Source organism: Carettochelys insculpta, chromosome 3, assembly GCF_033958435.1.
Source record: "Carettochelys insculpta isolate YL-2023 chromosome 3, ASM3395843v1, whole genome shotgun sequence".
Lineage (NCBI taxonomy): Eukaryota > Metazoa > Chordata > Testudines > Carettochelyidae > Carettochelys > Carettochelys insculpta.
The window spans coordinates 39,420,325-39,434,852 of record NC_134139.1 but is presented as its reverse complement, the minus strand read 5'-3'; the positions used below and the strand labels follow the sequence as shown (position 1 = coordinate 39,434,852).

General features: G+C 40.8%; 1 protein-coding gene across 4 annotated transcripts in view; it reads right to left on the bottom strand.

Annotated features, from left to right (window-relative positions):
- The window catches only part of TTC7A (tetratricopeptide repeat domain 7A), a 172,675-nt gene that overhangs the window by 24,539 nt on the left and 133,608 nt on the right, over nucleotides 1–14,528 (bottom strand). For all 4 annotated transcript variants that reach the window (XM_074989651.1, XM_074989652.1, XM_074989653.1 and 1 more), the window contains one exon: nucleotides 6,933–7,135. In XM_074989651.1, the coding sequence (XP_074845752.1) occupies nucleotides 6,933–7,135 (203 nt within the window). The remainder of the gene's footprint in view (nucleotides 1–6,932; nucleotides 7,136–14,528) is intronic.

Genomic DNA, 14,528 nt, shown 5'->3' with positions numbered 1-14,528 from the left:
TCTTGCCTACCAGGGTGTATGGTCCAAAGGCAGAAGCGAAACCAACAGCACAGCACACAACAGCGATAATGACAGTAATAGTCTGCACTTACATAGTCGCTGTCATTAACTGTCATTGTGCAGATATTAACTGAGCTTCTCAATCTCCATATTACTAGGATCATTTTATAGATGTTCAGACATACAGTGTGGCACATAGTCACATTCCAGATGGCAGCATAGCTGACTTATGCAGAGGACTGTCAGATCCACGGCTCTACCTACTTCCCAACCCTTTTCAGTTAATTGCTTTCAAAAGAGATCAACTCAGCAGCAGTTTCTGTGCTCCCTGGAGGGGAAAAGCCGCACACCCATGTGCCTGCATAATTGGTAGTAGCGATCTAGCTCTAGGTGATCTGACAAATGTCATAAATCAGTATCAAAGTGGTGAACAGGACCCAGGAGTTCTGATTCCCACAATCTAAACACTAGGTCATGCTGTCTTTTGAAATGTCACTGCATTTGCCAATAGATAGCCTTATCATGAAACACTGATTCACCACTGGCTACTGGAATAATAGGCTTAAGGCATTAGTAATAGATACCACAGCATCTGAATTTGTGAAGCTTTAAGTATATTACTGTATGAAATAGAGATTTTTTTTTATATTCCTGTTTATCTGCATTTTACTATATGATAATGACCAAGGTACCAAAATGACAAATGATTAGAAATGCCAGATTAAATGGAAGCTTAATAAGGTGTAGCTAATAACTATGAATAAAACAATCTGTGCAAATGTTTTAGTTTCTATATTCTGTTCTCTTAAAACAGGTTTATGTATGGAAATTCTGGATGGGATCAAAGGAATGCACAATAGACATTCACTCAGGGTGGGAAGCAGAGGTAAAATTTCTAGACACCATTAATACTTCTTTTAGTAGCTAGCTCTGGAACCTACAAAAGGAGAAGCAATTCTTGATTTAGTCCTAAACAGATCACAGAATCTAATGCAAGAGGTAAATATAGCTGAACTACTCAACAATAGTGATCATAATGTAATTAAATGTAACATCCTTGCAGAGAGGAAAATACAAAAGAAACCCACCACAGCAGCACTTCCAAAAAGGGGAACTACACAAAAATGAGATAGCTGGTTAGCCAGAAAGTAAAAGGAACAGCCACTAGAGTGAAATGCCTGCAATCTGCATGGAAACTACTTAAAAACACAATAAGCAAGGCTTAAATTAAGTGTACACCATTCCCACAAAAACTGGCTAAACAGAATAAGAGATAATTAGAGGCAAAAAGACATCCTTTGAAAACTGAAAGTCACATCTTACTGAGGAACGTCATCTCTGGCACAACATATATAATCATTAGGCCAGTAAAGAATTTGAAGCACAACAAAGAGGTGTGTGATGCAGGCTGGGCAGGAGTCTTTGAATATCACAATGCATTATTCAGTTTAGCTTGCAATACAATTTATAGATCTTCAGGAGCTGAATCCTCTCTCATACTGGGCACTGGTTTAATAAATAATAATAAATAATAATAATAAATTGCATAATGGGATGTAGTACCTTTTAATTTCTTATTCAACATACATAAAGGTTATATGGCCTATACTTCAACTACAAGGAAGCTGTGTCACATCAGTGGGCCAAATTCTACCACGTCCATTGACACAGTTGGGCTACGTCTACACGTGAAGCCTACTTCGAAGTAGCCTATTTCGATGAATAACGTCTACACGTCCTCCAGGGCTGGCAACATCGATGTTCAACTTCGACGTTACGCAGCACCACATCGAAATAGGTGCAGCGAGGGAACGTCTACACGCCAAAGTAGCACACATTGAAATAAGGGTGCCAGGCACAGCTGCAGACAGGGTCACAGGGCGGACTCAACAGCAAGCCTCTCCCTTAAAGGGCCCCTCCCAGACACAATTGCACTAAACAACACAAGATCCACAGAGCTGACAACTGGTTGCAGACCCTGGGCATGCAGCATGGATTCCCCAGCTGCAGCAGCAGCAGCCAGAAGCCCTGGGCTAAGGGCTGCTGCACACGATGACCATAGAGCCCCGCAGGGGCTGGAGAGAGAGCGTCTCTCAACCCCTCAGCTGATGGCCGCCATGGCGGACCCCGCAATTTCAATGTTGCGGGACGCGCAACGACTATACGGTCCCTACTTCGACGTTGAACGTCGAAGTAGGGCACTATTCCCATCCCCTCATGGGGTTAGCGGCTTTGACGTCTCGCTGCCTAACGTCGATGTTAACTTCGAAATAGCGCCCAACACGTGTAGCTGTGACGGGCGCTATTTCGAAGTTAGTGCCGCTACTTCGAAGTAGCGTGCACGTGTAGACACGGCTTTGGGGGTATTTCAATGTACAACTGACCATAATCACCACAATGGACATATACTAGAGGAAATGATCACTAGTTAACTCTGAGTTTGGCTTCCCAGTAATAGTGCACAAAGATGAAGATAGGTAGACCCTTGAGATCAGTCCTTTCGCTTTTGTTTCTGGGCCAGTAAGAGCTGCATACTCAATTAAGGTTGTATCAGTAGTTCCAGGAAGGACAGGGAAAGAAAGCAATTTATAATCCTTTCTGGTCACCCGCCTTTTATCAACGTAGGTGTCTCATAGGCAAGATCCAGAGGGAGCATAGGCTAAACCACATTGGTAAAAGGATGGCTTGGTTCCATATGGGACACTGGAGAATAGAGGACTGAATATAAGGGTAAAATGAGGAGAAACATGGAGTTCCCTGACCTTTATTCATCCACCCCCCATGCCCCTCCACCCCAAAACAAATGTAAAAGGAAAAGTTCACATTGTTTTCAAGGACCAGATTGTGAACCACTTACTCATATTGGCAAGCAGTCACTCAAAGATGTAGCTCCACAGACCTTGATGGCACTACTTGAATGTTCATCAGTGGGAGTAACAATTCTACCATCTCACATACATAAAACACCACCACCATTAGCTTTTTAATTCTACTGCCATTAACTTGTTTGAAAAGAGTCAGGGGTATGGATGAGTAGCAAAACCTTGGGGATTCTGTCTGTGGCATTGCCCATCAAGCACAGCTATTGGCAGGAAAAGAACATAAGTATTATTAATCATTTCTTAAATACCAGTGGTGCTCATGCTGCTGTACAAGATATATAATGAAGACAGTCCCTGCTCTTAAGAGCTTAGAATGCACTATGTTACAATCTACTTGAATACATATACTGCATGTACACCTGCTGCACACTGGCTGTGTCTATACTTGCATCCCTTGTTCGAAAGAGGTATGCAAATGAGGGAAATCGAAAATGTAAGTGAGATGCAGATTTGCATATCTGAGACCTCATTTGCATATTCTTATTTCAAAGAAAGAAAACCAGTGTAGACACTGCTCTTTCGAAAGTAAACCCCATCTTCGAAAGAATCCTTCTTCACTTTTTTACAGGCAGAAGGATTATTTTGATGATGGGGTTTACTTTCGAAAGAGCAGTGTCTACACTGGTTTTCTTCTTTCGAAAGAGGCTCTTTCAAAGTAAGAACATGCAAATGAGATCCCAGATATGCAAATCTACACCTCATTTGCATGCCTCTTTCGAAAGAGGAACGCAAGTGTAGACATCGCTACTGTGTTGCATTTCTGTAATGGGCACCGGACAGCTTGGTTCAGTGTGGAAAGAAAACAAGCTAGAACGGTCTTCTTTAATGCTAAGTCACAATTGTTTTCAATTAAGTGAAGAAAGTGCCTGTTAAACTCCTCAGGCTTTGCCCTTGTATAAACATGAGGCTATCGATAAGCTGACAGATTCATTCATTGCTAGATTTGTGCCCTCATTTTTAAAACAACAACATTATTCACGTTGGAATTATCCAAATATAGAAGCTGTTTCAGCCTGAGGGGAGAAGCATGACTACTTCACTAACTGGTACTGATACCCGAGGGACAAAGGAAACTGTCTACAGCAGAGTTTTCTTTGAAAACTGACAAGGTCAATTGAATGGAAAATGTACTTTATCAAACAATAACTTCTATAGGGGGAGGAGGCCCTTTTATCGCTAACTTTTTTCTCCAACAGTAACAGAGAGAAAGCCGTGCTAGTCTATATACAATCAAAACAAAAAGGCAGTCAAGTAGCACTTAAAAGACTAACAAAATAATTTATTAGGTGAGCTTTCGTGGGACAGAACCACTTCTTCAGACCATAGCCAGACCAGAACAGACTCAATATTTAAGGCACAGAGAACCAAAAACAGTAATCAAAGTTGACAAATCAGAAAAAAATTATCAAGGTGAGCAAATCAGAGAACAGAGGGGTGGGGGAAGTCAAGAATTAGATTAAGCATACTTCTTTGGCATACTTGGTTTAATCTAACTTTCCCCTCCCCGCCACCCCTCTGCTCTCTGATTTGCTCACCTTTATAATTTTTTTCTGATTTGTCAACTTTGATTACTGTTTTTGGTTTTCTATGCCTTAAATATTGAGTCTGCTCTGGTATGGCTATGGTCTGAAGAAGTGGGTCTGTCCCACAAAACCTCACCTAATAAATTATTTTGTTAGTCTTTTAAGTGCTACTTGACTGCTTTTTTTTTCTCCAAATGAGTCCAACATACATTACTACTTACAAAAAGCAACATTAATGCTATTAAAAATTCCAAAGTTAAGCAGTCAAAATGTCAGAATTACTAGAATTAGTTTTCTTAGCATTAACTTTAATTCATTCTCTTTATGCAGATGGATGTCATAGTTTTGTAAAGTTTCAGGTCAGAAGGTACCATTAGGTTTATGATAGGTTGGATCACAGAGGTCCCTTGGGACAGTCCCTGGCGTGCTGATCAGAGCACTGAGTGTGCCAACTGAACCTCTAAAGCGCCATACAACTCTGACCATGTTGAGCCAGAAGTTGTGGTTTCCCCCAGCAAAAGCGCAGAGTTGAGCAAAATGTCCCCCAACAGTAACACAGATGCTCATAAAGCTTTGGGTAGGTCCAGATATAGGGTCTTGGAACCCATCACATTGTCCCAGTCAACAGGATTTACATAATTTCAAGAGAAAAGAGACAAGTCAAAGCAAGTTACTAATCTAAAATAAACAAAACATGCCACTAAGAGAAATTGTTACAAAACCTATTTCTCACCCTAGTCCTTATTTCAGGTAAAGTCCTTCAAGTTAGAACTGATCTCTTCTCTAGCCTGGGTCTAACAACTTCTTGTGTATTAGTGTGGGGAGGCAGTTTCAAAACCCATCTGGAAACAATCCCTGATTGCTTCCCATCCCTTAAACAAAATTTCCGCAGGATGGGAATTCTGAGTTCCAGTCTCCTGATATGCACAAACAAATATAAAAATTCAAGATGGATTCCAGCACCAGATGGCATGGCCATATGTCTTTATAGGATCAACCACAGTTTGGGCTACAGGAAAAAACCAAACCATTTACAGATCATTATACTGAGCAACAGACACTAAGTTCCTTAAGTACCACTGAAGACTTTCGCTAGAAAACCTAGAATTAATAAAACAGGTTTCCTCTTACTATTTCACGGATAAGAATGATACATGCACCTAAATTGAGTGTACACATTCAGGGGATTTCAGGCTCTTGAATGACAGTTTACTTGCCCTCTTTAGCCTAAAGCATTTATGAATAATGCATATTTATATTCAAAAACATATTTCCATAAAACATGGGTGCACAGTGTCACAAGATCATCTAGTCCAGCAGTGCCCAACTTTATTATACAGCTAGGTCATGTAAACTTAAGCACAGCCTTGGGTGGGCCAGACACTAAACTCTAGTACAGCATGGGCCATGTATTTCATGTTACGGACTGTTCATCAAGGGACGGTCTATTGTGTAGAACCTCTCTCTCCCTGCTCCTCAACCTAGAATCTGTAACTTCATTGCATCAAGTTAAGAACATGGTTATCTGAAAAGTGATATCACAAGAGCATTAAATTTGGAGTGATATAGTATCTGCTTAGTTACCTTCTTCCTATTAGCTGTACCTTAGCTGCTTGTTTCCTAGCTAAACTGTAGCACTTTAAAGACTAACAATTTAATTTACTAGGTGATGAGCCTTTGTGGGACAGACCCACTTCTTTAGATCTGGAAAATATGGATGAATGGGAACAGAAGAAGAGAATTCAGCTCAGACTCAAAGATATTAATTGCCTTATGTACTACAAGGACAGTTTCCCCATCTTTGGTATCTGTAGTGATCACAGGAAGCCCACTTAACTGAACAGACACTTTCAGGAACTACTTTTCTTCCCCCTCCCCTTCCCTTCCTTCTGTCCTATCTAGCTGATTAGTCAGTTTTTAGTTCAATTTTTTCTATCTTTCTGTTAAATTCTCTTTGCCTCAAAACAAAAAAGCAATCATGTGGAACTTTAAAGACTAACAAAATAATTTATTAGGTGATTTATTTTGGTAGTCTTTAAAGTGCTACTAGACTGCTTTCTTTTGTTTTGATAGAACACAGACTAACATGGCTCTCTCTGTCTCTTTGTCTCACTTATCATAGATGGGTTCAGTTTTAGGTAGGTTCGGCTTCCTAAACATTTTGCATGTACAGTATTTACAAACATTTACTTCAAACTGTATTTTCACATGTAAGCGCACTGCTTAACAGAAATGCATGGCTTTCAACAGGAAGCACTTCCATGACGACAACAAAAGAATAAATACACTTCCAAACAACCCGTGGTGCAGCAATTAAATATTCCATCCTTCACAAGTTAACAATGAGTTAAAGACTTTCAACCCAATCCTGAATTAGGAGATACAAGCTACTCAAATTATTCTCGGAATAAAGTAACTCACCTTCTACATTAGGCAGATAATGGCATTCACAGCTGACATCAGGCCCTTCCCCTCTTACAGTCAGAAGCATAAACACCCAAGTGAAAAGGACCCTCTGAAAACTCACCAGGCTGTACATAATTTCCACTCCAGCTGGATTCACTGTGAGTGCCTCATCATACAACTGCTTAGCCTCCTCCAAACTGCCTTTCATTTCTGCAAGCCTCCCACGCATGTACAACACCCTGTGAGATGTGGGGAAAAGACTGGCAGCCTCCCGAATACAAAACCCTGCTTCCTTGAGATGCCGTTGTTCCATGAAGAGTTCAGCTAAAAAACAAAAACTATTATTAGTCTAAATAATTCAATAAGCTTTTTGTTTGCAATAATTACACTTTCTCCCTTAAACAAATTCAGTTAGAATGTCCAGACCCTGCAAACGCTTACTATTACAGTTAGTGCTTACTACACAGAGTAGCTCCACTGAATCCAAACTACTCAGTAGCAAGCTCATGGAAAAGTCTCAATTCAAGAAATTATTCCTGGCAAACTTTGAGCAGATATTTAAAGTTATGTCCTGAAAAGGGAAACACTTAGGTATGTACTTAAATATTTTCTAAGTTGAAGCTAAATATGCGCCAGATCTGGTCCTCAAAGAGCAGTGGTAGCAGCTATTTAAGGTCATTTCCAAACAGATGGAAGGAAAGCAGAATAAGAAGTCATGGTTGTTTGGTGGGAGGCTTGGAAATGTCAGAGTAATAGGACACATTTAGCTGAGGGGTCAAAAAATCTCCTATTTAAAGGGGAACTTTGGAACTTGGTTTGTTTTTTAAATGGACTAATTTATCGCAATGAGTTTTCTGATTCTCTATAAAGGTCTGTATGTGTGTAGACATATACAGACAAATAATACTATATTATTAGTATACACACATGCACTTCCCATAAAAATAGAGCTCTTAGATGAAATCACTGACTGAAAATGTGATTGGTTCTGCTGTTTACTTTTCTCACAATGTAGCAATTTTACTACTGTTTTTCTTTCAAAGAAAAAAGGAACAAACATACTAATGCACTATACTGACACTAACAACTTGTTAACAGAAACACTGAACAAGGTATTTTTTAATTAACTAAATCCATCTCCTAATATTATAAAATACCTCACAGAAGGTGTCACAACAGGACGTTCAGATTTCATTGTGCCATGTATCATATGGGAACATCTAATATTGCGCCATGTATATGGGAGCATCTAATATGAAGGACAAATACAGCAATTCTCATTACTGTCACCAGGGCAAAGCAGCTGCAATTTCTTTGTTCTATCATCTGGACATGTTACCTGTGCTAATCAGCTTCAGAGTCTGTTGGTCTCATTTAAAATTTTATTCAGTATTACCATGAGCTGCAGCTTTGTAAAATCTTGGTTCAAACTTTTCAAACTTAAGTGTTAAAGGTAGGCCACTGATCCCTTATTTCAACACCAAAATGGCTGAATTTCAGGGGCAACGAACAACTTCAACTCCAAGAGAAGTCAACAGGAGCTGCTGGGACTCAGGACTTGTGAAAATTAGGTGTAAACCTTTAGAAACCGGAGTATGAAAATAGTGGCTTTAGCTTTTTGGATGACTACAGATGGTTCAAGGAATGGTAATGGGATATGGAACTTTCTGTCTGCAAGTAAAGAGGCCAAAAATACATCACAGGTTGGTAGCAACCAAAAGTTATTGCCATCTGAGGGCCGTTCTGTGACACATCTGAAATGAGACTATAGCCTCAGTCTACATTGCAACTGGCACTTACTGGCAGGTTCATATAATCTGATTTTTTTTTTTGTATTTTTGCAGGAAAAAAGCCCTGCATGCTTTTTATCAAGTTGAGGATATTCTGAACCTCATTCAACACTTTGTGGCCAGACAATATTTTACTTGCTCTTCACATAGCAAACAATGTTTTCCTGCCAAGCATGGCAGCTGATGATGTGCATGTGGTAACAATGCTGACTTGGGTATGCAAAGTTACAATTCACATCCTGAAGAAAAATACATAGTTTGGTAACACGGAAGTATGTAGCAGCAGAAGACCAGGGATGAAATCCTGGCTCCATTGAAGTCAAAGGGAGTTCCACTATTGATTTCAGTGGGGTCAGGATTTCACTCCAGTTATTAAAAGGCTGGCACCTGCCTTAAGCTAAGAATAAGCTGCAAGCAGTAGCAACCTTTAGGTTTGCAAAGAGGAAGAAGAGCACCCAGAAGACCTTGATTTAACAAAGTACTTAAGCATTTGAGCAGACCCACTGAAATAATATAAAGTTAGGCACATGCTTAAGTACTTTGCGCAATGGGAGCCTGGATGATGATTACAGGAAGAATATTGCATATGTACATTGCCATCTTAGTTGCTCTGCTACCAACCAAAACAAAATGCCACTCAGCCCATATAAGGTAAGAATGAAGGTCAGGCGGGAAGAGTGTGAGATTACATACAGCGTGTAATAAAAAGTATGCAATCTGAAGAGTACTTGTTCTTCCTTTCAGATGTGCCTGCTGTGTCTGTAAATCCACTGCAGTAATTAAAATGATTAAAATGATGTGCAAATAACATGAAATTTAAGTAAGATCCACAAACTATATTTTATGTTATCGTAATGCAACACATTAAATTTCAGGCCATTTCTTTGCAGCCTTCAGCAATCAAAAGATGATTTAATGGTGTGGGAGGTTTAATTTGCATGAAGAAAGAACACTGGACAACATCCAGCTATGTACCTTGTTCTTTTTTTTAACAGCTCAGTTGAGAATAAAGACCCTCCTAACAGAAGCCCAATGGATGTCCTACTGGGGTGAAGAAAGAAGAAGAAAATAAGAAAAGGAAAGCATCAGGCCAATTAAAATATACCAAAGGAAATATCTTAGGCTTACATATTTCCTAGAAATTTATTTTACAGTTAGTCATTCATTCTCTTTCCAGATGAAAAGGATGCATTTATCATCAAAGCTGAAAACCAAGGAGTTATTTAGTCTAGCTGGGTAATGCTCTTGTCCCTTCACTGTAATACTAAATACCACCCCAGAATAGTAGCCACACTAGAGTAGTCTAACACACAGGACCACATAGAATACACCCTCGCATCACCTAATCCTGCTGTAAATACACTTCTGAGCGGTTGCTTTGTTGGTATGCTGCCAATCCCCGAACAGGCAGCTCTATTTGGAAAGGCTGCACCACCAGGTACATGCCCCAAAGTAGCCCTGGCGGTGGCTCCTCAGACTAGAGTAAGATGATAGATATGATCTGCATTTCTTTACTTGTGACAGGTTCTTGGTTTCAGTGAAGTCATGCAAGAGTGTTAAATTGCTGGACTGAAAGATTACTCTTCCTTCAGTGTTATTTGCAGCCTATGATTCCAACAGGCTATAACCACCAGCATGGGCACGATGTATCTAACAGCACAGCTATCAGTTTGACACATTCAATGCCAAAAATCATCATAAGTGCCCAGGTAGAACAATGTAGTTGTGTCATATTAAATGGGGTGAAATGACCAGGAATCCTCTGAGTGCTTCACAGAGAGACTACTTAAAAAACAGATCACCTTCTACCAACTTCCCTGGAGCAATAGCAGCAAATGCTACAACAGACAGTTACTAGGAAGACTTCAGGCAAGTCAGTGCGAGATAGAACAAACAACCTCACATGGCTGCCTTTCCCTCTGTTACTGAAGCACGACCCTGTACCCACTGAAGTCAATGGGAACCGTCCAAGTTATTTCAAGAGATGCAGAATTGGGCCCTTAATCTCTTCTTCCCCCTTGTTTTATTCCTTTCTCTCCTTTGTTGCCCAGGACATATTGCCTAGTCATCTATCCTGCTTCTCCCCTGCTCCTGTGGGCATTCCTGTCCTTCAAGTGGCTCCATACACCTCTGATAACATTCTGTAATCACTATTTTCACTGGCTGCCCCGGTCTTAATACTGGGTTTGCTGTGAGAAGGTGGGTCACACAGCTTTTAGTAGGCTGGCTCCACCTCACTGCTTCCAGCTGTTTCATCTGATACCCAGTCTAATTTACAACAAAAGAATCAGCAGGTACTGGACCCAAGGAAAGGTGCTGACATCATTACACCAAGCAGCAACAAATACTCTGCAGACCACACTTGGAGAACTTCTGCCTTAGACGCTTTAGCTGTTTAGTTCTTTCAAACAACCGATTATCTTTTTACACCATCCTGATAAATAGCTCATCTCAAAAGATACACCAGTATAATAGCCATTTCATCAGCAGGCAACAAAGAAGAGTACAATTTAATGCTGGATCTTAAACTGTGCATTTATTCTGGTGCATGTACATGTTTCAAAGTGGTACAAAGAATGACTCCCCCTGTCACTGAAGACTCCTTTTCACAGAGGTAGGAAAAAATGGGAATTTGGTTCAAAAGTGAAAAGGTACTTTATGTAACTTTCTGCACTGTGAACCACCCAGAGCAAAATCTCAATCCTTTTGAAGTTTGAACACTTTCACTACTATCTGAGATGCAATGTTTAACTGAAAGATGCCCTAAAGCAGATTGCACTGCAGCATTCTATTGTGTGAATAGTGAAAGCAAGAACGAGTTTGAAGGCAATCGATAAGATCTGGAAAAGCAAAGTGATTAGCTTAGGAATGAAGCTGAGCGTCTTGAAAATGTGCGTATTCAGCAGCACGTTGTACGGATGTGAGACATGGGTGATAATGAAAGATTCGAAGAGAAGAATATTGGCGTTCAAGAGGAGTTGTTATAGAAAGAACCTGAGAATAGGAGGGATGCAGAAGGTCACCAACAAGGAATTACATAGGAAGATACATCTGAAAGAGAACCTATTGCAGAAGGCTATCAACTGAAGTTACACCTATTTGGGCATATTTGCAGAACGAACGATGAACGAAAACTCAAGACCCTGGTATTCGGCATAATGGATAGTTTGAATAGGCGAAGCAGACCCCACAGAGAATGGGTAGATGATATAGCAGACTGGTGCAGAGCTAGCCTACAGTAACTAAGCCACTCTGCACTGGACAGAGAAAGATGGAAGGAAATAGTGAGGGAGGCATCAGACACCAACAGGTGCTGAGCCCCTGGTTGTTAATGATGATTCTCTTGTGTGTGTCAGCTGGATCTGAAAATTGATATGTTTATGCAACATCTGCATAAACAATACCTCCGGTACTTAAATAATGCTACAAATACTGAATAGTAAAAGTACCACGGGGGAAAAGTCTTGGTGGACTTCTTCTCCTCATAGTGTAAGAAGGTGACTTTGCCTACAATTATGTGGTCATGCATTTTCAGTTCCATTGAATTAACTTGTTTTCAGAAGCTGTTGGCATTTGGTACATACGCAACCAAAGGCCTAGAAGAGAGAGCCACTTTGTGACCATTCCACTTTCATCAATGAATTGTCTCTATTGCCCCTGAAAAGAGATCTCTCTTTTGCTTCTGTGAGCTGACCTTGGCATTTAATCAGCAACCAATTCTGTCTGCCATTGTAACATTATTATGCACAGAGCTGAGGATCTGGTGGCAAGTTAGCCAGAGGATTCTCTGGGATACATTCTAAACCTCACTAACTCATCTGATATAAAATGTAGATGCTGGGGAGACAGAGAGGGTGAAGTGTGTGTGTGTGTACATGGAATATCTGGCACGGAAATAACATTTCTTATTCCCATAAGCAATAGGTGCTTACATGATAACATCAGGAAAATGACACACAGATACTATAGATCAGTGTTTCTCAATCAGGCGCATGTGTACCCTTTGGGGTACATCAACTTATCTGGATATTTGCCTAGTTTTACAGCAGGTTAGAAAAAACCACTAGTAAAGTCAGTACAGTCTAAAAGTTCATTCAGACAATGACTTGTTTCTACTGCTTCATATGCCTTATGCTAAACTGTAAGTACAATATTTCTACTGCAATTAATTTATTTGATGATAAGAGGGTGAAAAGTCAGCAGGCTTTCAGTAGCCGTCTTCTGTGATATTTTTGCATGTTTGTGTAAGTAAGTAGTTTTTAAGTGAGGTGTAATGTGGAGATATGCAAAACAAATCTGACTCCTGAAAAGGATACCTTACTCTGGAAAGGTTGAATGGCACTTGCTTCAAAATCTCAGATTACCTTAAAATCCTGTTTCTCCACCAGTGATATGCATACCCTTAGGAGTATGTGAAAGAAGTCTGGAGGTACTTCATAAAAAAGTTTGAGAAACACTGATCTAGATCACTCCCAATACCAATGGTTACCAACAGAGTCCCTGTGGGGCTCCACCATGGGTCATGCAGGGGGCTGTCCCTTAAGCCAACACTGGAATGTGCCACAACAGTGTTCTAGCACTTTTGCTGTATGGAAGGTGCCATTTTGTCAGGCCTGGCCTTAGGGCAAAGTGAGCAAGGTGCTTGCCTTGGGCCCAGCACCTTCAGGGCCTGGGGTTCCAATTGACTACAGCATCTACTGCCCTCCAAGCAGGCCCTGCTGTTCTCGTGCCGCCTTGAGCCCCACAAACTCTTTGGCTGGGTCTACATTTTGTTCTCAAAACGGTGTCCTCAGCCCAGCATGAGCTCACACAGAGTGTGCATGAGAGGTCACGCTGCCCGGGTGCTAGCAGGTGCATTCTGGTAGTATTGCAAACAAAATAGATTTAGGGCTGTTAGATGCCAGGTGTCTTTGTTGGGAAACACTTCTCTACACTGTGGCTCATTCCAAACAAAGCGGGATGCAAAATGTAGCAAAGAACCATAGTAAATGTTGGGGGGCAACGGGGGAAATTCACTATGTGAGCATGAGACCATCCTTTCGGCTGAACCATTGCAGTTTGTAGTGGGGATCTCCAAAAGCACAAAGTATTGGTTGCTACCTCTTGAGCTAATAATTCAGGTTCTGTAACACACACACTCTGTGGATCAGTAAGCTGTAGCAGTCACATTGAATGGAGTGTACACACACATCTGACCCAAAAACCAGCAGTTTATCTGAGTGGAAAGAACTCCCAGCAAATCGGCACATTTTAAAAAGCTCAGTAACAAATGGTCATGAAATGAAATGAAGCATTTCAAAACAAAAATATTAAAACTGCCTCAGCAGCAGCTACCACGTTGTAGGATGGGCAGCAAGCTTTATGAGGTAGAGTGCCAAAATTTGGCCTTTTGATCTCTACGTATGGGCCAAGTGCCGGTGATACTTTTTAAAGTCACTAACAGTCCCACTTACAACAGCTTCATTAATAAATATATTAAGATGCAGAGCTTTACCATTTAGGTGGTGGTTGGCAGCATTAGCTGGTCTTTTGTTTGTCCACAAGCAGCATGGCTTTGAGCAAGCTCTCGGCTGCATGGGAGAGGAGAGGCAGGGATGAACTCCCACCTCATGAGATGATGAAAATCAGCTGTCGGGAGGGGAGGGGGAGCGGTGTGCTGATTCCTGCTGTAGGATAACAACTGATCTTAAACATCTTCCAAAAACTGGTAAAGAAATCTTATAAACCTGAAATTATTTCAGTAACAGGGCTAGTGCAGACTAAGGAGGGAAAGCATATAAAACATTCATGCAAACAGCATGAATGTAACTACTACTAGGTGAGCTGAATGGCTGGAGAATATAGGCCACCCCTTTTGCTGTCCCCTCCACAGTTCCAATTCCCTTCAGTAGCATCAGGGCTGTGGTTTCCAACCGTTGGCCCACCAT